Source organism: Stegostoma tigrinum, chromosome 4 (assembly GCF_030684315.1).
Source record: "Stegostoma tigrinum isolate sSteTig4 chromosome 4, sSteTig4.hap1, whole genome shotgun sequence".
NCBI lineage: Eukaryota > Metazoa > Chordata > Chondrichthyes > Orectolobiformes > Stegostomatidae > Stegostoma > Stegostoma tigrinum.
Genome location: NC_081357.1, coordinates 52471993 through 52493029, shown reverse-complemented (window position 1 = coordinate 52493029; position 21037 = coordinate 52471993). Strand labels below are relative to the sequence as shown.

The 21037-nt window shown below is 40.9% G+C and overlaps 1 protein-coding gene across 5 annotated transcripts in view; it reads left to right on the top strand.

Annotated features, from left to right (window-relative positions):
* The first annotated feature begins 5373 nt into the window (after window positions 1-5373).
* LOC125452570 (four and a half LIM domains protein 2-like) overlaps window positions 5374-21037 on the top strand; it is a 69775-nt gene continuing 54111 nt past the window's right edge. For 2 of the 5 annotated variants that reach the window (XM_048531156.2, XM_048531157.2), the window contains exons 1-2: window positions 5374-5446; window positions 7921-8047. In XM_048531156.2, the coding sequence (XP_048387113.1) occupies window positions 8001-8047 (47 nt within the window). In that variant the 5' untranslated portion in view covers window positions 5374-5446; window positions 7921-8000. The other 3 variants (XM_048531160.2, XM_048531158.2, XM_059645354.1) reach the window with 3 other exon arrangements.

The following is a 21037-nucleotide window of genomic DNA, read 5'->3' as shown; positions in this document are numbered from 1 at the left end:
AAATTAAAACAAAAAAGATTGAAGAACTCAGTCTGGCAGTACCTGAGGAGAGAGAAGCATTGAGCTCAATATGAGTTTTCTTAAAAGTGGACGGAGTGGGTTAGTGAAGAGTGTCGTTCTGAGATTGAGGGGGATGCAATTTCAGGTGATGTGAATCCCTTCAAAGGGAAGCAGTATTACAAAGAAAACCATACACTGAAGCTGAAACACATTTGCAGATATTACATTCTACATGAACGTTAGGTAACAACTAACTGTTCAGGTCTTTCCCCTGGATGCTCTTGATCATACAGACCACTGCTGGATTGCAAATGGTTTTCATTCTGAAGTCCTTTTGCAAGTCAATTTGTATACAAGTCAGAACACAATGGAAGACAATATAAAGGAGCCATTTTTAAGTATAGGAAATATTTGTATGTCCAGAGTTTAATATTACAAGCCATTAGGGCAGCACAGTGGTTCACTGTTTAGCACTGCTGCCTCACAGCGCCAGGGACCAGAGTTCAATTTCACCCTCGGGCGACTGTCTGTTTGCACATTCTCCCTGTGTCTGTGTGCATTTCCTCCAGATACTCGGGTTTCCTCTCACAGTCCAAAGATGTACAGGTTAGGTGGATTGGCGAGGCTAAATTGCCCATAGTGTTCAGGGGTCTATAGTTTTGGTGGGTTATAGGGGGATGGGTCTGGGTGAGATGTTCCAAGGGTCGGTGTGGACTCGTTGGGCTGAAGGGCCTGCTTCAACACTGTAGGGATTCCACCTGAGATCATGTGCATAAGTATGAGTATTCATAAGTCAGAAGTTTGTAAACCAGGAATCCTTTGTATCATTCAACATTACAAATCAAACTCATTAATGGCTGTGATGCCCTAGCAATGTTTTGCCCCCTGATAAGAATGACCAGTGGCAAATATTAGACATAATAGATATTAGCAAATACCCACCATTTATCCATAGTCTGCACATGGTGCAGAAGCTACTGTCATCACACATTCACCTTTGAAACCTGTTTCAAGGAAGAGTCTTATTGGACTAAAATGTTAACTCTGTTTCTTTCTCCACAGATGTTGCCAGACCTGCTACATTTCTCTAGCATTTTCTGCTTTCGTTTCAAATTTCCTGTTTTCACAACATTTTGCTGTTATGATCAGGCAATTTTGGTTCTGGTTATGCAGCGTTTCAAAAACACAATAATTAATAGGGCAAAAGGAGGAGGAAAAATAAATACAAAAACTATGGCTAGAAAAAATACTGGGGAAATTAATGGGCTGAATAGAACATAGAACATTACAGCACAGTACAGGCTCTTCGGCCCTCGATGTTGTGCCGACCTGTCATACCGATCTCAAGCCCATCTAACCTACACTATTCCATGTACGTCCATACGCTTATCCAATGACGACTTAAATGTACGTAAAGTTGGCAAAATCTACTACCGTTGCAGGCAAAGCGTTCCATTCCCTTCCTACTCTCTGAGTAAAGAAACTACCTCTGACATCTGTCCTATATCTTTCACCCCTCAATTTAAAGCTATGTCCCCTCGTGCTTGCCGTCACCATCCTAGGAAAAAGGCTCTCCCTATCCACCCTATCTAATCCTCTGATTATTTTATATGTTTCAATTAAGTCACCTCTCAACCTTCTTCTCCCTAATAAAAACAGCCTCAAGTTCCTCAGCCTTTCCTCATAATACCTTCCCTCCAAACCAGGCAACATCCTAGTAAATCTCCTCTGCACCCTTTCCAAAGCTTCCACATCCTTCTTATAATGCGGTGACCAGAACTGTACACAATACTCCAAGTGTGGCTGCACCGGAGTTTTGTACAGCTTCACCATAACCTCTTGGTTCCGGAACTCGATCCCTCTATTAATAAAAGCTAAACCACTGTATGCCTTCTTAACAGCCCTGTCAACCTGGGTGGCAACTTTCAAGGATCTGTGTACGTGGACACCGAGATCTCTCTGCTCATCTACACTACTAAGAATCTTACCATTAACCCAGTACTTTGCCTTCTGGTTACTCCTACCAAAGTGCATCACCTCACACTTGTCTGCATTAAACTCCATTTGCCACCTCTCAGCCCAGCTCTAACACTAATAAGTCCCCTGGACTTGACGGGATGCAAGATAGGATTGTAAAGAAAGTATCTCCCAACGTAGTGGATCTATTGGTAGGAACCTTCCAAGAACCCATAGACTCTGGAAAAATTCCAGAGGATTGGAAAACCGACAAATTAATATCCATACGCAAAAAGGAAAGGAGATAAAAAAGGCTACCTAGCTTAATATTTGTTATTGGGAAAATGTTAGAGCTTATTATAAAGGGTATAATAGCAGTGCATTAGAATTACACAATATAATTAAGCACAGCGGTTGAACACCTATGCTGGGTTCATGACAAACGACAACACCTTCCAGTTACGAACCACTTCAACTCTCCCTCCCACTCCCTGGACGACATGTCCATCCCAGGCTTCCTCCAGTGTCACAATGATGCCACCCAGAAACTGGAGGAACAGCATCGCATATTCAGCCTTGGAAGTCTACAACTCAGTGGTCTCAATGTGGATATTGCTAGGTTCAAAATCTCCCCATTCCTGACCTCATCCCAAGACCAGACCCCCCTCTCATCCCCCGCCTCATTGACCTGTCTATCTTCTCTCCCACATATCTGCTCCACTATCTACCTACTATAGCCAACCCCACCTCTATATATTTCAGAGCCCGCTTCCTTACCCCCTTTTCTGAAGAAGGGTCCTGACTCAAAATGTCAGCTTTCCTGCTCCTCTGATACTGCCTGGCCTGCTGTGTTCCTCCAGCTCCACACTGTATTATCTCAGACTCCAGCATTGGCAGTTCTTACTATCTCTGGAAAGTAATTAGGAAAGCTAATAGAAGGTAACTGATGGTGAAAGGGGTTGAACACAAAAGTAAAGAGAGTATGTCTCAGCTACATAAGGCACTGAGGAGGCTGCATCTGGAATGCAGTGCACTGTATTAGTATTATTTGAGGAATGATGTAAATGCATCGTGGTCATTCAGGGAAAGTATAGTGGACTAATACCTGGAAATGGATAGGTTGTCTTATGAAGAAAGGCTGCTCAGGATTAGTTTGTATGGTCTGGAGTTTAGAAGAGTAAGAAGTGACTTAATTAAAACAAGTGAAATCTTAAAAGGTTCTATCAGCGTAAATGTGGAGAGGATGTTTCTTGTTATGGGAGATTCTACACCATAGGTAGATGCATATCTGATGTTTCCATCTGTGACACAGACTTGATAGGGGCACAGTTTAAGAATAAGAGATCTCTAGTTTAAGACTGAGGCACAGAGAATATTTTAGTTCAGAGGGTGAGAAGTGTATGAAAATCTTTCCCCAGAAAACATTGGATATTGGGTTATTGAATTTATTCAAGACAAAGTTATATAGGTTTTTGCCAGAGAATTCCTGAGTCCTATGTACTGATCGCTGTAGAATTAAAAGAACATGGAGGCACTGAAGGGACTGCAAAAAGATTTACAAGGATTATGTCAGAACAGCAAGCTAATGACTATGAGGAAAACATTTAAGAGCTAAGTCTGTATTGATAAAAAGACTGAATGGTGACCTAGTATTGGTCTTTATAATCCTGCAAGGCTTTGACAGAATAGAACTCTAGCACAACAAAAACACCAGCACACAGATTCTAATTCACCTATGTAAGGAACTAAATAATATATTAAAATTCAGCTTACCTATGGCTCTTACTGAACAGAGAACAGATTCATCTGTCCACCTGCACATCCGCCAATGTGGTATACTGCATCCGCTGTACCCAGTGTGGCTTCCTCTACATTGGAGAAACTAAGCAGAGGCTTGGGGACCATTTTACAGAACACCTACACTCGGTTTACAGTAAACAACTACACCTCCCAGTCACAAACCATTTCAACTCCCCCTCCCATTCCTTAGTCGACATGCCCATTCTGGGCCTCCTGCACTGCCACAATGATGCTTCCCATAGGTTGCAGGAACAGCAACTCATGTTCCACTTGGGAACCCTCCAGCCCAATGGTATCAGTGTGGACTTCACCAGCTTCAAAATCTTCCCTCCCCCCACTGCATCCCAAAACCAGCCCAGCATGACCCCGCCCGCCTAACCTGTTCTTCCTCTCACCTATCCCCTCCTCCCACCTCAAGCCACACCTCCCTTTCCTACCTACTAACCTCATCCCGCTCCCTTGACCTGTCCGTCCTCCCTGGACTGACCTATCCCCTCCCTACCTCTCCTCCGCATACTCTCCTCTCCACCTATCTTCTCCTCTATCCATCTTCGGTCCGCTTCCCCCTCTCTCCCTATTTATTTCAGAATCCTCTCCCCGTCCCCCTTTTCTGATGAAAGGTCTAGGCCCGAAACGTCAGCTTTTGTGCTCCAAAGATGCTGCTTGGCCTGCTGTGTTCATCCAGCTCCACGCTGTGTTATCTTGGATTCTCCAGCATCTGCAGTTCCCATTATCTCTGAACAGATTCATCTAATTTGGCATGAATCATATTGGAATTTACTTATCCAAGATTAAACACGCCACTATAATTTTCACCCTGATTCAAGTTAAAATAGAAATTCATGATGCTGAGTAGGTGTGTGATAAAAGATTACTTGAAAACACATTTACATTTAGTCAAATATTTTTGCCCCACTGAAGAGTAAGATCTTCCCTACAAAATTTGTGAATTTTGAAAGTGTCAAATAGCTGATCAATGCAATGTACCTAGATTCTTGTTCAGTGTGTATGCCTTAAAATAGAATGTGTTCTGCTTGTATAAATAAGTAAGGAATGGGATGTTATTTTTCTTGAGCCGTACCCAATTTTTTGAATTAAGTTGTGGTTTTGTTATTTGCAGTGGCATATTATGTTGTTCAGTTTGGCTTCAGTAAAATCAGCAACTTTTTTGAATGCTAAATATTTATTTCTACCATTCAGTTTCAAGGTTATGAAAGGATCACAGCAAAATTTTCATTATTTTGTCAAAACTCTGTGTAAAAGATAGCTGGTTGAGGTTTCATGGCCCCACAGCACTAGTAGGACCTCACACCCTTGTATGAATTTGATTAGAACAACATTGTGTGTGAGGCCCTGCTGGTGGCCTGGCAATTTGGAACATTCCTCACAGTATCTGATTTTTCTGCTGACGTTATGCTGAAACAAAAAACCAGGAGAACCCCTGTGGGTGTAGGCATAATTTACAGGAGACAGCTTACTTTAGAGAGGAGAGTTTTCATTCATCTGCCATGCAGTTTTTAAAATGGAACATTGCCCATTATCTCATGTGGCATTTTCTATCAATGAGAAAGAATAAGATTAAGCCCAGTGCTGGAGTCCCTTTTATTTCCTAGGAGTGTCTGTGCAATTTCAACAGTTTTCTTCGTGTATGTATTTTCCCCCAGTTACTCTGTGGGCTGATGCTAGACAGGTAGGATTCCCCTAGTCCAAATTCATTTCAAATGGAATAGTTTGGTAAATAAGCTTTCATTTTGGCTATGAATTTTCCATATTTTAAAGTCTGTCAATCTGTTTCAAAAATGTTAGAATGTTGGGCAGAATGTAAACTGTAACAATGCTGAACATGTAAATTTCTAAAGGCATCAACAATAACACATTGTATGGGTTTTTCCTTGTATTTGCATGTGAATGATATCTTTTAAAGTAAAAATAATCTCAGGTGGGTCATATTAATGCCATTGAGGCACCCAGTAAGATTTTACGAAGAATGAGCAAAAGTAGGAAAAGTTAGAGATAATAGGAACTGCAATGCTGGGGAATCCAAAATAACAAAGTATGGAGCTGGATGAACACAGCAGGCCAAGCAGCATCTCAGGAGCACAAAAGCTGGCATTTTGGGCCTAGACCCTTCATCAGAGAGGGGGATGGGGAGAGGGTTCTGGAATAAATTATTTATTTCAGAACCCTCTCCCCATCCCCCTCTCTGATGAAGGGCCTAGGCCCAAAACGTCAGCTTCTGTGCTCCTGAGATGCTGCTTGGCCTGCCGTGTTCATCCAGCTTCACACTTTGTTATCTGGGAGTTCATATTAGACTGGAAATTTTGGATCTTAAGTCTTTGGCGGCCTAAACAATGATGTATCAATGGAAATCATGATTGCACGTAATTTGGAGGAGTACAAAAATCTTGAAACAATCTAGAGCAGGAAGAAGTTTCAGAGATAAGTAATGCACTTGGAAGGAATTGAAACAGACAAAAATGTTTAAAAAATCAAGGTAACCAGGAGCCAACAAAATAAGGAAAAAGGGAACAGAGATTTGGCTGAGCTCACAACTATAGAGGGTGCAAGGAGGGAAATGTTTTAGAGGAACATTGAATAATTGAGTCTTGAGATTACAAGGTCACAGACAAGGGTTTTAACAGCAGTAGGATGATGTTACAGACATGGAGTTAATAGTTGAGGTGAAGAGGATATAGAATCGGTGTGCTATCCTTGGCAAATTCGATGCTGGCATTGCATAGAATCTGACTGAGCCTCAGACAGTAGCCATAACAAAGACTTATGATCAGCCAAAATTTTGCCAGAGACTCACCATGAACCTTGTAAAACTATCACAAATTGTCATTTTTGACCATTTATAACATTATTCCAGAGTTCCTCCATTCCTCTGCCAAAGAAGTCTATAGCAATCTCTTGTGATTATTTTCTGAATTGTTTTAATCGGATCATGTTCTATTTTCTTCAAAGATCTTTCAGTATTTTTAGCTTTTGCTATGTATAATTGATTAGTCTGCATCACACCTTGACAAATAAATCTCACAAATGTGCTCTTTTGCTTAAATTGCCTAAGAATAAGTACATTTGAATATTGTGTTAAATTAAGCAATTTTCACTTTCAGGACAATGTCCTATAGCTTCAGAGTAATTAATAAGCCTTTTATTATTGCAGTCCTAGAGTCCAAATTAATGCTATTAAACAATGGTTTGGCCCCAGCGATAATATTGTATTTGTTCCTGGAAACCAGACTTTACAATGAATGTAAAGGCATTAGCAAGATTGGAGAAAAGATTAATGGAAATGTCTAAGGTTTTGGAGTAGATCTGGAGCTTGGGTTGTGGGATGTTGAGGTTGGTTGGCTCGTCGAGCTGGTTTGTTGTTCCGCAGACATGAATGGAAATGGTTGCAGTGCATGGCGAACATCAATTAATTGGAAAGATTGGAGAAGTCAGGATTGGTTCCCTTGGGGAAGAAAATGTTCAGACAGGGTTTGATAGAGACATTCAAGATCGTAAGGGGTGAATAGGAGGAACTGTTTTCATTGATGGAAGTATCAAAAACCAAAGGGAATAAATATAAGTTAAGTTGGAAAAAAGTAAAAATTTTATGCACAGCAAGTGTTTAGGATCAGGTATACAGTGTGTGAAAGTGTGGTAGAGACACATTCAATTGAAGATTTCAAAAGAAAATTGGATCCTTATTTGAGAAGAAAAAGTTGGTAGGACAATGGGGAAAGGGCAGGTGTGTAACACTAGGTGGGTTAATTCCTTATGTAGTCCAGCATAGACATGATGGTCTGAATGACCTTCTCTGCTTTAACTGATCTTTGGATCTATGAAAAGCAAGCAGTCAAAATTGATTCCATGCTAAACCAGGACATTCTGAGCCAAAATAAAACATTGTTAGATATTTCCATTGACTGAGATCAGTTTACTTTCCATTTCATATTAGTTTTCAAAGTTCAGAATATTTAATTCTGTTCACAAGCCTTACTCAGACAACCACCATCACCAGATATTGTGTATTTATGTCTAGCTTACATTCCAGACATATCTATCCTCTTTGACATTCTTTAAAGCCAGTTTGCTGGCCTTTTGCCAAATATAGGAAATTGCTCTTCCTGCTGTGCTCTGTCTTGCACTATAAATCTTTTTTTTGGTCAACAGGGAACTGTTAATGCCAGAATAGAAAGTTTATTTTTCTGATACATTCAGTCAGAAGAACCATTGGCTTGTACAAACATTGAATGGAATTAGAAAGTGTTCCTTTGACCTTGCATAAACGGACACAGATGTAAGTATCACATTTGTTGAGTAGCTGTAGCCGGTTCTTTCGGATTTACAGGAGGATATGGAAAACAGCTAACAAATTTGCCTAACTTATTTTGGTTCCTGATCTAAAGTTAGAGCTTGTAAGTACATGAATGATATTTATGATGACTTTATCTTTTCAAGAAATGTCTATCTTGTACTTTTAAAAAGTTTGAAAAGCATTTTGAGTGATTTGGAGAATCATTGACAGTCTTGAAATCTATTTTTTGAATACTATTTTAAACTGCAGTATTCTCTGTTGGCCTTTATTTATCAGATTGTACAAATTGTAATGGTCTCGAAGTATTTCTGTCACAATGTTTTAACATGTTCAAAATACTTAAATACACTAAAATTCTAGATGTAAATTTGTTTTTTAAGTGCAATATTTAATGCCAATTCTACAACATATTGCATATCAAGTAAAAAAAAGTGATAAACAAAATATGCACAATGATTGACCACGAAAGTTAATTGCTCAACTATTTAACTCAGAAACTACAATCTGATTGCTTTTAATACTAAAGCAGAGATAAGTGGGCATTACTGGACATATAAAAATACTTTTGTATTCATAAAGAAGTTTAACTAGGAAACTTTTATTTTCGAAGGTATAAATTGATTTAAATGCAATTCATGGTAATGTAATAGTCTTCATTGTGTCATTAGAGAGTATAGTAATATTTGCTATTACATAAACTGGAATATTGCTTTCCTATTATCTGTTGTGGTCTAAATTGATTTTTGGAAAAACCTATTATGAGATTAAACCTAATTAATTGGGTTTATGGTCCAAAATCATTTTTTAAAACTGAATTCCAGAGTTCAGGGTTAAACCTGCCAAGATGATTAATTACAAATAAATAATTATCATTAGAAATGATTAAAGCTTTTCAGATGAGCCTTTTCTATTCTATTAAATGCCAAGAATGGGTTAAGCAATCACTACATGAGCAAGATGAGCCTTTCCTCGCAAAGCGGTGGGGAGTCCATGCTGTTAGGAAACTGTAAGTGCAGTTCTGCCTTACCGTATATTTGTCATTGAATAATTGCAAGATACAGGATGGAAGAGAAACATTCAGGCCACTGTGCATTTACCAGCATTTTTCGGCAGAGCGGTCCAATTAATTCCACCCTTCAATTTCCAAACAGTTTCCCTGAAATGCTTGTAAATGTTTTCCCTCAAATATTTATCCAATTTTCTTTTGAAAGTCCCTGTTGATTCTACTTCCCCCAGTGTTTCAGGCAGTGCATTCCAGATTACATGTACTCTTTGTTTAACGAAAATGTTTCCTCATGTCAACTCCACTTTTACCATTTACCTAAAATCTGTGCTCCCTGACTACAGTCCATTCCATCACCAGTTTCACCTTAGTGAGTAAATGTGAAACTCATTTGCAGAACTGTTCCTGACTGGTCCAAAATTTAAAATATTGCTACCAAGAAAGCACATGTTTGATTTAAATCTTCTAATATTGTATTTAGGAAGCTTGGGTCCAAAACTGCTGATAAATCATTGAATAAAACTGTTTCCGGATGAATAGATTTTTGCAAAATTTCCGGATGGGAAACGCGTCATTTTCAACTTTGCCATCTGGCAGTTGCCAAATGTGGAAACTGAATAATTTTTGTTCTAGGCATTTTCTAAATTGACTTTTTTGGAGATGTTATTATACACCTCTGGTTCAAGTGGAATTTGAATCCAGGCCTCCTAGTTAGATGTAAGATGTGATCACTGCATCACAAAAGCCTCCAATTTTCATTCTGGATAGTTTCTTTAATCACCTGTTTGGGATGTTTTGACACACCTCCGGAGCAGGGATCTCATAGCCTAAAGGTAGGGACACTACCATTTTACCACACAAGCCCTCAAAACTTTCAGTCCACATAACCTATTTTCTCACACGTCTAACTTTATATTTTGAAAGATATTTTCTTCCTGTAATGTGCAGAGATGTTACTGAGGGGAAGGTGAGACTTGGGCCTGGATCTCTTAGTGCAGAAATAGGGACGCTATCACTGCATCACAAGAACTTAGAAATAACAGCACAGACGCTGGTATCCCATCACCAATGCACCCTTTATTTACTTGTGCATAGAACACCACCAGCTTGGAGTCAATCCCTGAACTAAGAAGATTCTAAATCTCCTGGTTATATTGGTCAGCCAGAGGTCCCTGAGTTGCCCAGGCTAACAACCCCAATCAAGGATCTCCTAGTCAACAAGATCCAGCTGGTTCCAATCACTACATCTCCCCCCACCCCACCAAGTCTGGGGGTGTAGACCTGGTATTTCTCTCGTAGCTCTTCTTGTAACATTTTTGCCCCGGGTCCAGTTTCTTTGACTCGGTCTCTGACATGGGCAGCATGTATTGGATCGTAGTCCATCTCTGGCATCCAGAACATTTCGGGAAAGCTTCCTCCTCTTCTTCCGGCAATAATGGTATCCAGGCTGCATCCAGCTCACGACTCCAAAGGTTCCCTAGATGCCAGACCAAGGGGGAGAGCCTACCAGTTTCTGCCAGGCCTTCTGCCTGCCCCGAGGGACCAGGTATGTTTTGCTTCTCCCAGTTTGCGAGGTAACAGCTTTCAGGTGATCCATATGGTTGTTCAGGACTGTATCACCTACCGGAACTTTGTAAGTCACAGGATCAACCTCACATCAACCTTGCCTTGTACCCAAACAGGACCATTTGCGTGGTTCCAGCAACAAACTTCCGCCCCTCAATTAAATTGTCTCTCTCGCTTAGAGGAGGCATATGGCTGGCACTGGCGATGCTGCTGCATAACACCTCCCCCCGCACCCCCACCCCCCCCCCCCCCCCACGCTCCACCCACCCACCTACCTCCAGCTCTGGGAATATCAGGTTTAACCTGGTGCGGAGTCTTCTCCTCATCAGCAACTCTGCTGGAGCTATTCCTGTTGTTGTGCGGGCACTGTTCGTATAATAGACTAAAAACAGATACAGTTTGGTATCTAGTGACGCTGTTGATGCTGTCGGCTGCTTTTTTAACCTGCCTTCAAAGTGCTGACTGCTCTTTCTGCTGGACCATTGGATGATGGATGGTATAGAGCTGTCCTTATGTGCTGAATGCTTTTTGACTTGAGGCAATATTCAAATTCCCTGCTGGCAAATGACATCCCGTGGTCTGTGACCAATATTTCTGGGAGACCGTGTATCACAAACGATGCTCGCAGCTTCTCAATGGTCATCCCAGAGGTTGCCGAAAGAACTTCATGCATGCCCAGACACATTGAATGGGGGTTCACAATGACCAGGAACATTGACTCCATGAAAAGACTGGCATAGTGAACATGTAACCAAGCCCAGGGCTTACCAGGTCATTCCCGTGAATGTGGGGGTGCCGCCAGTGGCAATTTTTGCTCTTTTTGGCACCCTGGGCATTGTCCCATTAATGCAGCTATGCTGGCATCCAACCCCAGCCAACAGACACAACTTCTTGGCAGCATCTTCATCTTGGAAACCCCTGGATGACTCTGGTGGAGCTCAGCCAGTATGTGGGGGTGACCTATAATTGAGACAATCACTTTCACATCCCCCCCACCCCCCCGCCATAGTAATATGCTTTCCTCTACAGTGATCTGGCCTCAGCAGGTCTAGAAAAGTTTCAATCCTGCTTGCGATGGCCCCTCTGTATCCCTCCCTTACCACCAGCTGTTTTAGTTTCACTACGACAGGATTTTATAGCGTCCATATTCAGATATTGACAGTGGCGACTAGAAAGAAGTCCAGGAAGTTTAAAATCAAAACAGACTCTTCCAAGGGAGGCACCACCGGTTGAGTATCTGCCAGTGGGAGGCGGCTCAAGGCATTTGCATTAGCCACTTGGCTTCCTGGACGGTGTTCTCACTTGTACTTATATGTGCTGAGAATATGGATAAACGCTGAATTCTACTGGAAGCTATGGGTAGCACTGCCTTGTCTTCCTTCAGTAGCTGTAGCAGGGGTTTGTGATCTGTTACTATGACAAGTTCCTGTCGTTAAAGCTACTGGTGGAACTTTCTGACACCAACAATGTCAGCCAAACCTTCCTTCTCTATATGGGCATGTTCATTATCAGCATTAGCCAAAGTCTAGGAAGCATATGCCATCGGGCGTTCCTCTCCATTGGGCCAGAGGTGAGCCAACACTGCCCTGATACCTTATGATGAGGCATTGCATGCCAGCACCACCTCTTACTTCGGATCATAACAGGCCAACATCTTAGATAACAGTAGCTGGTTTTCACTTCCCTAAAAGCTGATTCTTGGCTACATCGCAGGATGTAAGGGAGCCGTCACAGAGGACAGGCTACACATGAATTTTCTGTAATGATTCATTAACCCAAAGGAAAGGCCGAAGCTCTGGTACAGATGTGGGAGCCGGGGCTCATTTGATCACCCCCACTTTCTCTTCCAAATGCTATAACCCGGTTTTGTCAACACTGCAACCCAAGTAGGTCACTTGGGGCACTGGAACACACATTTTTACCGTCTGGGAAAACTGGAGAAACATTTGAGTACAATGTTCAAGTTCTCCAAGTGCTCTTTTATTGGTCTTCCCTGTTATTAGTACGATATCCAGATAGATGGCAACCTGGGTAGCCCTTGTAAAATGTTCTCCATGGTCCGCTGGAAAAGGATGCAGGCTGATGATACCCCAAATGGCCGTCTTATCTATTGATATAAACCCTCATTGGTGTTAATTGTAGCTTACATCTGGGACTCAGCATCCAGTTGCAATTGCAGGTAGGTGCAGCTCATGTCCAGCTTCGTAAAGGACAGCCCCCCCCTCAGTCAACTTTGTGTACAAATCCTTTTCAAGGGATCGGGTATTTATCCAGCTGTGAGAAATGGTTTACCACTTGCTTTAAATCCCCACAAAAGCAAACTGAGCCATCAGGCTTCACAATTGGTACGATTGGTGCTGCCCATTCTGTAAACTGCATTGGTTTGGTGATTCTATCGCTCTCCAGCCTTCTGATTTCTATTCCTACTTTTGCCTGCAAGGCAAATAACACCGGAGAGGCCTTACTAAATCTCAGAATTGTTTACTGCTCAATATATAAAGTAGCTTTGGCCCCTTTGATAGTCCCAAGCCATTCCTGAAAAACGCCTGGGTATTTCACTAAGTCTACACTGAGGCAGCCATTTTCTAATCAAATAGTGCTGAGCCAAACCAGGTGAATCTTTCTCAATCAATTCTACCCCAATAGGCCTGGGCCTGAGCCTTTTATTACAATCAGTGATAACTGCACCAACATCTTCTCATAGGAGACCGGAACTGAAAACATACCCTTAATCTGTAATGGTTCCCCAATGTACATTCTCAGCCTGGCTGAGGTCCTGAACAAACTTAAGTGTTGGAGCCCTGAATTAATCTTATTAAAGACAGGTTCTGCAACCACACATACAGCAGTATCGATCACCATGAAAACTGGAAGACCATTTCAGCAAACATTAATTTTAATCAGCTCCAATTTGCATGTTGCTAAGTAGTTAACTGTTCCAACCCATATGTAGGGAGACTTTCCAGGATGTGCACTCTCCTGGCCTGTGAGTTTTCTTACTCAGGTCAGACCTTGTAGAAGTCCTTCGCTGTCTTGAGTCCGCACACCAGCAGCAACTACAATGGCTTGCCAGCCAAGATCCTGAAGAGCTTTTTAGCCACTTGACCAAGGCTTGGCTTTGTTATGTGGCTCTGCTGTGGCTAGCTTAGGGTCCCTGTGATTACATACATTCAAGTGGTGTTCCCCAAGCTCAGTTGGACAGGTGAGAGTGTCCATTTCCATTGGGATGCCCTGTAGCTCCCATGCTTCAATTGTCACATTTTCTAATGACAAAGCCAGTCATAGTACCTGTTTGAAGTCCAGTTGGACTACAGCTAGCAGGTACTTCTGTATGGTTACGTCAGTGGTCCCACATACCAAACAGTCTCTCAGCATCTCATTCAGGGTTAACCCAAAACCACATGTGTCTGCCAGTCATCTTAACCTCATCAAAAATCCCAATACAGATTCCCCTGGTTTTCTAACAGCTGAATAAAACCAATAGCATCACAGACCTAGAGGAGGTTTAGCAGTTGTAATAATTCCTTAACCAACTCCATCAACTCTTGGAAGGTTTTAGTCTCTGGTGCCTCTGGGAAAGTTAAGCCCCTTATAACTGAAAATGCTGTGGGTCCCCATGCAGTCAGAAGGATTACTTGTTGCTTTTCATCTGCTGCAATGTAATTCACTTAGAAAAACTATTGCATTATTTCCACACACTGGGCCCAGCCTTTGACAACAGGATCAAATGAGTGAAGCTTCCTAAATAAAGGCATGATGCCAGAAATGATCACCCCAACTCCAAGATGACTGTTGCAAGCAAATGTTCTTCAGGCAAGTCCTGTTTTCTCCCATCACCACTGAAACAACTGCACAAAGGCTGCTATCCAATCACCAAGTCACCCTGTGTTTACTTGTACACAGTACACCAGCTGTGACCAGCCAACTCAGAGTCAGTCTCCTGAACTGAGGAGATTCTAATATCCTGATCATATTCTTCAGCCAGGGTTTTCCTGATTGGCCCAGGTTAACAACCCCAATCAAGGATCACGTAGTCAACAAGATCCAGCTGGTCCAATCACTACAAAGTTTCAAAAATTTCATTCCATTTTTTTTCCCTGGAGCAGGCAGAACTTGAATCCTGGCACAAGAGCCTGAAAATTTTAATTACACTAGGATCAACCGAAGGAAAGTCAGGTGTGGCCTATAATGGAAAGATCATCGACTCCTTTGTGAATGAAGATGGTGGCACAGTAGTAATGTAATGGGTTAATAGCTCAGAAGGCTGGAGTGAGAAGGACCAATGGCAGGCTGAAGGGATTAGTTTCATTTGACATCATGTTCAGCACAACATCATGGGCCAAAAGGCCTGTTCTTGTGCTGTACAGTTCAATGTTCTATGTTCAATGTTCTATGTTCTATATTCTCAGGTCCGAGCTGATGTTCTGGTGACGTGGGTTCCTGTCCCATCATAGCAGTTGGTGAAACTTGAATTCAGTTAATACATTTGGAATATAAATTTTGTCTCAGTGAAGATGACTGTGTCAGCTACAATTGATTATCATAATAATCCTTCTGGTTCAGTGATGTCCTTTATGAAAGGAAATCTATTGTCTTTACCTGGCCTGGCCTACATGTGACTTCTGATCCACTGCAATATGGTTGATCTTAGCTTTGAAATGGCCCAGCAAGGTTTGGGCAATAAATGCTGGCCTTGCCATGCTGTCCCAATAAGGAGAAAAAAAGTTCTGCAAGGTAGAAATGTTGGAAATTATTCCCCATAGTGCACCATTTGGTGGTTCTGAAGATAATTATATTAAGGTAAAAAATAAGAGGCAGTCATTTATGTCTGAGGTAATTAATTCATAGGTCAAGTGCATCTTAATCCCTTAGTGCACAGAAGGAAGGGAAGTACTCTTGTGGCACAGTGGTGGTGTCCCTACCTCTGGACTAAGAGGCCTATGTTCAAGTCCCACTTGCTCCGGGGTGTGTAATATAGCATCTTTATTCAGGTTGATCAGGAAAAATATCTCTCAGAAAGTAGAGGCAGATTTAAAGGTAGACAAAAAGCTGTTTCACAAGCTAATTGATCAATGAGCAAATAAAATTAGAGGAATTACATAAAATTTTATCATTTAAAGGATAATTAGGCTAGTGGTAGACCTCAGACGAAATTGAAGTCAATTAACCTTTTATCCAGCTAACTGAAAATGAATGTGGTTTCAGAAGTATAACTTTGTGTCTTGTGATTTCTGCAATGTAGAATTGCTAAGAAAATTCAAAACCTACGCCGATTAATGATTGCACTGGGATCAGGGTTCTGAAGTTTAACCCAATCAGTGAACTCACTAAAATTGGAATCTCTGCATGTTTCCCCATGAAATTATTGGATAAAGAAACTATTTTCTGGAAGCCCTTTCTGCCAGAAGAGTCTTGAGCTTCCAATTTACTGTTGTACTCTCACAGATTGACTGGAACATTTAATCCAAGGCAACGGAAATTGAATTTGGAACTCATGAATAGGTAGCTGATAGGTTTCTTGAGTTGCACTATTAAGATCAAATTGCAAGATATAATTTGACTGTAAGGAAACCTCATTCCAAACATAGGAGCCATTTTTTCTCCCTCCCTGCAACCATTAATGAATGATATAGACTATGCCATAAACATGCCCTTTTCAATAGCAGCTGAATCCACCAGGCTTTCTGGAGAAAGGTCCTTTATATGTACACAGCTCATGATTCACATAAGGCACAACGTTTGCACCAGTTTAAAAGGCTGACTTGGTAGATGCCTGCTCTTGAAACATTCTTTTCTTTCTATGTTGGTTTAACTTTGATATTTTTCTGTTAGTATTTGTTCCTGCCTCAGTGAGAAGGTATGTCTTGCAATAGTGACAGAAGAAGCTTGGAGTAATACAGCATAGAAGGCAGCCATTTGGTCCATTGTGCCATGCTGACTTTTACAAATTTAAGAATCAGAAGCTAGAGTGAACCACTGAGCCTGTTCTGTCATTTATAAAGATTATGGTTCAACTGATTGTGCCTTCAAGCTCACATTCCAACCAGTCCCATACTTGAGTCCCTTGATAGTCAAGGACTTATCCACCTCTGCCTTAAAAATATTGACTGACTCTACAGCAAAGAGTTCCAACCGCTCTCAAGTCTTTTTGAACAGGAAAAAAAAACCTCTTCATTTTCTTTTCAAACTGATGACCCCTGATTTTAAAACAATATTTCTTCATTCTAGTTAGTCCCACAGCAGGAGGCATCCTTCCAGTTTCAACTGGTCAACTTCTCTCAGGATCCTGTATGTTTCAACAAAATTACCTCTCATTCTTCTAAATGCTCAGGGATGCAAGTCCAACTTGTCTAAGTAGTCTTCATAAGACAATCAGTTGGGTCCAGTCCCCTGTTTTCTTCCCATATCTGAGCAATATTTTCAGGTATGTACCCAATTCCTTTTTAAGCTTAATACTGATTCCCATTTTTGAAAACAGCAAAATTCCAGATCTTAACTATAAGACTTATCATTTTTCTCCCAGTTCACAGCCTCCCTTAACCCCCATTCTGAAACAAATGAAAACAAGGCATTTACTTTAAGTACGATACCAAAAAGATCTTGCTGCACAGAAAGAAAGTGTAGCCCATGCCTTTACAGAAAAAAAACTAGGAGGCAAATATCAATTTATTTCATGAATGAACAGACTTTTATAAAGACCTGATGTGTATGGAGATAACAGTGAGGTATTAGTAACATCATTGAAGTAGGAATCAGTCCCCTCAGGCCCATGTGGGGTCAAAGTCCCCATTCGTAGCTGGTGGAGTTTAAATTAAAATGAATGAATATTTCTGGAATTTGAAATTAGTACCAGTGATGGTGATTAGGATACTAGCATCAATTGTTATAAAAGGCTGCCTAGTTTACTAAAGAGGAAGTCTGCCATCCTTACCTGATTTGGAGAACATGTGACTTCAAACTCACATCAATCTGATTGATTCTAGCAACCCTTAGCAACGGACTAGCAATCCACTTAGTTTAAGGATTGTTATAGATTTATAGATGGGCAATAAATGCTGGCCTTACCAGTGCTACTCACATTTTCACCTTTTAATTAGGCACAGTAGTTTTTGAACCCATTCAAGTGAGGGGACAAATTGATACAAGCTTCTATTGATGTAATTGCATTTTAAGATGAACAGAGGTAGTTTCTTTACTCAGAGAGATGTCAGAGGTAGTTTCTTTACTCAGAGAAGATGTCAGAGGTAGTTTCTTTACTCAGAGAGATGTCAGAGGTAGTTTCTTTACTCAGAGAGTAGTAAGGGAATGGAATGCTTTGCCTGCAATAGTAGTAGATTTGCCAACTTTAGGTACATTTAAGTCGTCATTGGATAAGCATATGGACGTACATGGAATAGGGTAGGTTAGATGGGCTTCAGATCGGTATGACAGGTCGGCACAACATCGAGGACCGAAGGGCCCGTACTGTGCTGTAATGTTCTATGTTCTATGTTATCTTGGACATAGAGGGTTCCTATAGGGACTGATCAAAGCAAGAAGTGGACAACATTGATTTATCTTCAAATGCTAACATATCTTCAGCAATTGCACCAAACTCCTATCCTTTTCAAATATTTCACAAGAAGTGCAGAGCAGGAACGAACAGGTCGTTCCAGCTCCAAATCTTTTGACAATAAGTCATCTAATTTCAGTGCTGAGTCTCAATGCTAATGAAAATATCAGATTTACAGTGGAGATTATTTGGTTGAGTTTGTAGCAGATGGAAATGTATGCAGAGGACACAGTAGATGATGGCTAAGGTGAAAATGAAAGGTTATTTTGTGAGATCAATGAAATGTAGCATGATTTACAGTCTGCTGTACATTGCAGATAACTGTGGAAGAGTCTGTGATGTTGCTTTCTTTCCTTGTTCAGCCCTCAGAGATACATCCTCCAGCTGTTCCTCTGTGGACACCTTGCAACTGATCCACCATGTTCATTATTTATTAGCAAGTCTCTGGGTTGTTCATGAAGAGCAGCTCATGGAGAATACAGCAAACCATAAACATCTCAAAGTTTTGCTAGATTGCAATACAGGAGCACTGCTTTGGAAGTTCACAGCTTGCACTGTGTACTACACATTGGTGCAGTGGAAGCCTTTGGGGATTTCCTGTCACAAATTCATTGACAGGTTTAAGAAACTGAATGTCCGTCTTCTGAAACACAAGACAATATACATGTCTCCAGACTCTAAAATATCAATGATCATTCCCACCCTTTTGATTCTATGAATTATTTAGCAAGCTGAGAGAAGAAATGAAAATCACAGTGCAATTAATTGAGATCTGGGATACATTGCCTCAGAGTGTGGCAGAGGCAGGTTCAATCAAATGTTACAACCAGAAATTTTCCCAATTCTTTAGGATTTTTGAGGGATACCCCAAACTGTCAAGCACTCAGGTTAGGAGGGATACATGAGTTACCCTCCTTTATTCTCCAGCCTTCTCATTTCTTTGCAGCAAGATTAATTTGAAAAGGATTTCCCTCCTTGTGGATAAGAGATAACAAGGTGTAGAGCTGGATGAACACAGCTGGCCAAGCAGCATCAGAGGAGCAGGAAAGCTGACATTTCGGGTCTGGACCCTTTGCGGATGCCTTTTTTCCCATACACAAGTGAATTTAGCTTTTAAAAGGACACCATTTAACCACGCTCTCTTGAGTTAATAAACTAATATGTTTATTAGTTCCTAAATATGAGAGGAAAGTAACAACAACATATACACACAGGTCAGAAATGTAAAGTAAGCCTATGAAAGACTAAAAGTGGACAGATATTTGGTTTCGTCTCTGGGTTGTTCATGAAGAGCAGCTCATGGACAGTTGACATTTGACCAGTTGCTTTTGAAATTCTTGACTTTGCAGGTTAGTTTTGTTTTCTGTCCAGTTTCTGTTTGACTGGCTGTCTGCCAAAGCTCAATGCTAATGCTCTGTAGACACAGCTTCAAGTATTACTGCAGCAGATCTGTGCCACTGTGGCAATTTGGATTAAACATAAATCTGCGATTTTTTTTTTAAAATGCTGGCCTAACTGTCAATTGTTGTAAAAACACATCAGTTCAGCAATGTCCTTTTGGGAAAATAATTCTGCCATCCTTAACTAGTCTGCCCTACATGTAACTCCAGAACTACAAAGAAAGTTAGGGATAGGCAATAACTGCTGGCCTAGTCAGTGACATCTGCATCCAATGAACGAATAAAAAAATCTTCACGTTCTGGAATACTCATCGGAGATTAAAGTTCAATTTGTCATGCTTTCCTCCATTTGAAGTTTCCTTGACTACTCAGGTGTGATATTCCGGTGTTCCTCTGCAGGCATCCACTGTACTTACACCCACATTCATAGTTTGTATCTGTATCTCTGCTTTTGTTTAAAAATAAACACACGTTGTAATTGAAAATTCAAAATATCTCAGGTTCTGATCTATTGTCATGACACAAAGTATTCAAAAGTGAGTCAGACACAGTTATCTCAAAAGAAATAATGTGCAAAATTACAGGCAGAAGATTGATGAATATCACTCAGTGAGTTGCTCATTTGGAACCCTTCCTTCTGCGTTGCGATAATTTTGTGAATCAACCTTTTTACATGTTCAAATTTCTCATTTCTCCTCCTTCACGCCCACTGTTTCTCAACCACTCTTCATCTTTCCCTACTGTAGCTTTTGAGAGAAACTCTATATGTTTAATCCATTTCACTTTGGGCATTTCATTTTATCCTAATGTCTGTCTGCAATGTTTACTGCCTCATCCCAACAGCTCAACAGCAATCTGCCCCTTCCTAAATGCTCATTTTTAGCTGTAGTAAATCAGCTGATAATCAGTCCCTATTTCAGGAACATTTTCCTCTTACTGCCATCCCCAAGGAGAAAATGACTGTAAAGCACAATTTGAAATTGCTGCAAAAGACTTCATGAGCAAAATCTTTGCACAAGCTAATCAGTAAGCAAAGTTTAACTGTATCTTTAAATGCTTCACACTGAATTTAGAATGTGGCTTGTCCAAATTTGGTTATTTGGAGTCAAAAGCAGCACATTCAACATTGCAGATGTGGCATGCTCAGTGCATTCTTGCTACATCTGGGTGACCTACTTCTTTTGGCATACTGCAAGGTGGCCTTGAGTAGGCAGTTTCTGTTACTGTAGTCAAAGGCCTTTATTTGGACTTCAGGAGCTTGGAAAATTCTATTAACAAATTGGAATCTATCAGCAGGATTCATTTTTCCCTGAAATACAAACTGAATTAAGGCATGTGATTCTAAAATACTAATATAATTCATGTGAGACATTAGACCATGGGCAGCCTGCTCTCTCTGAGCTGGAAGTAAAACCGTCTCATGATGCATGAGAGTTATTCTTGATCTGCCT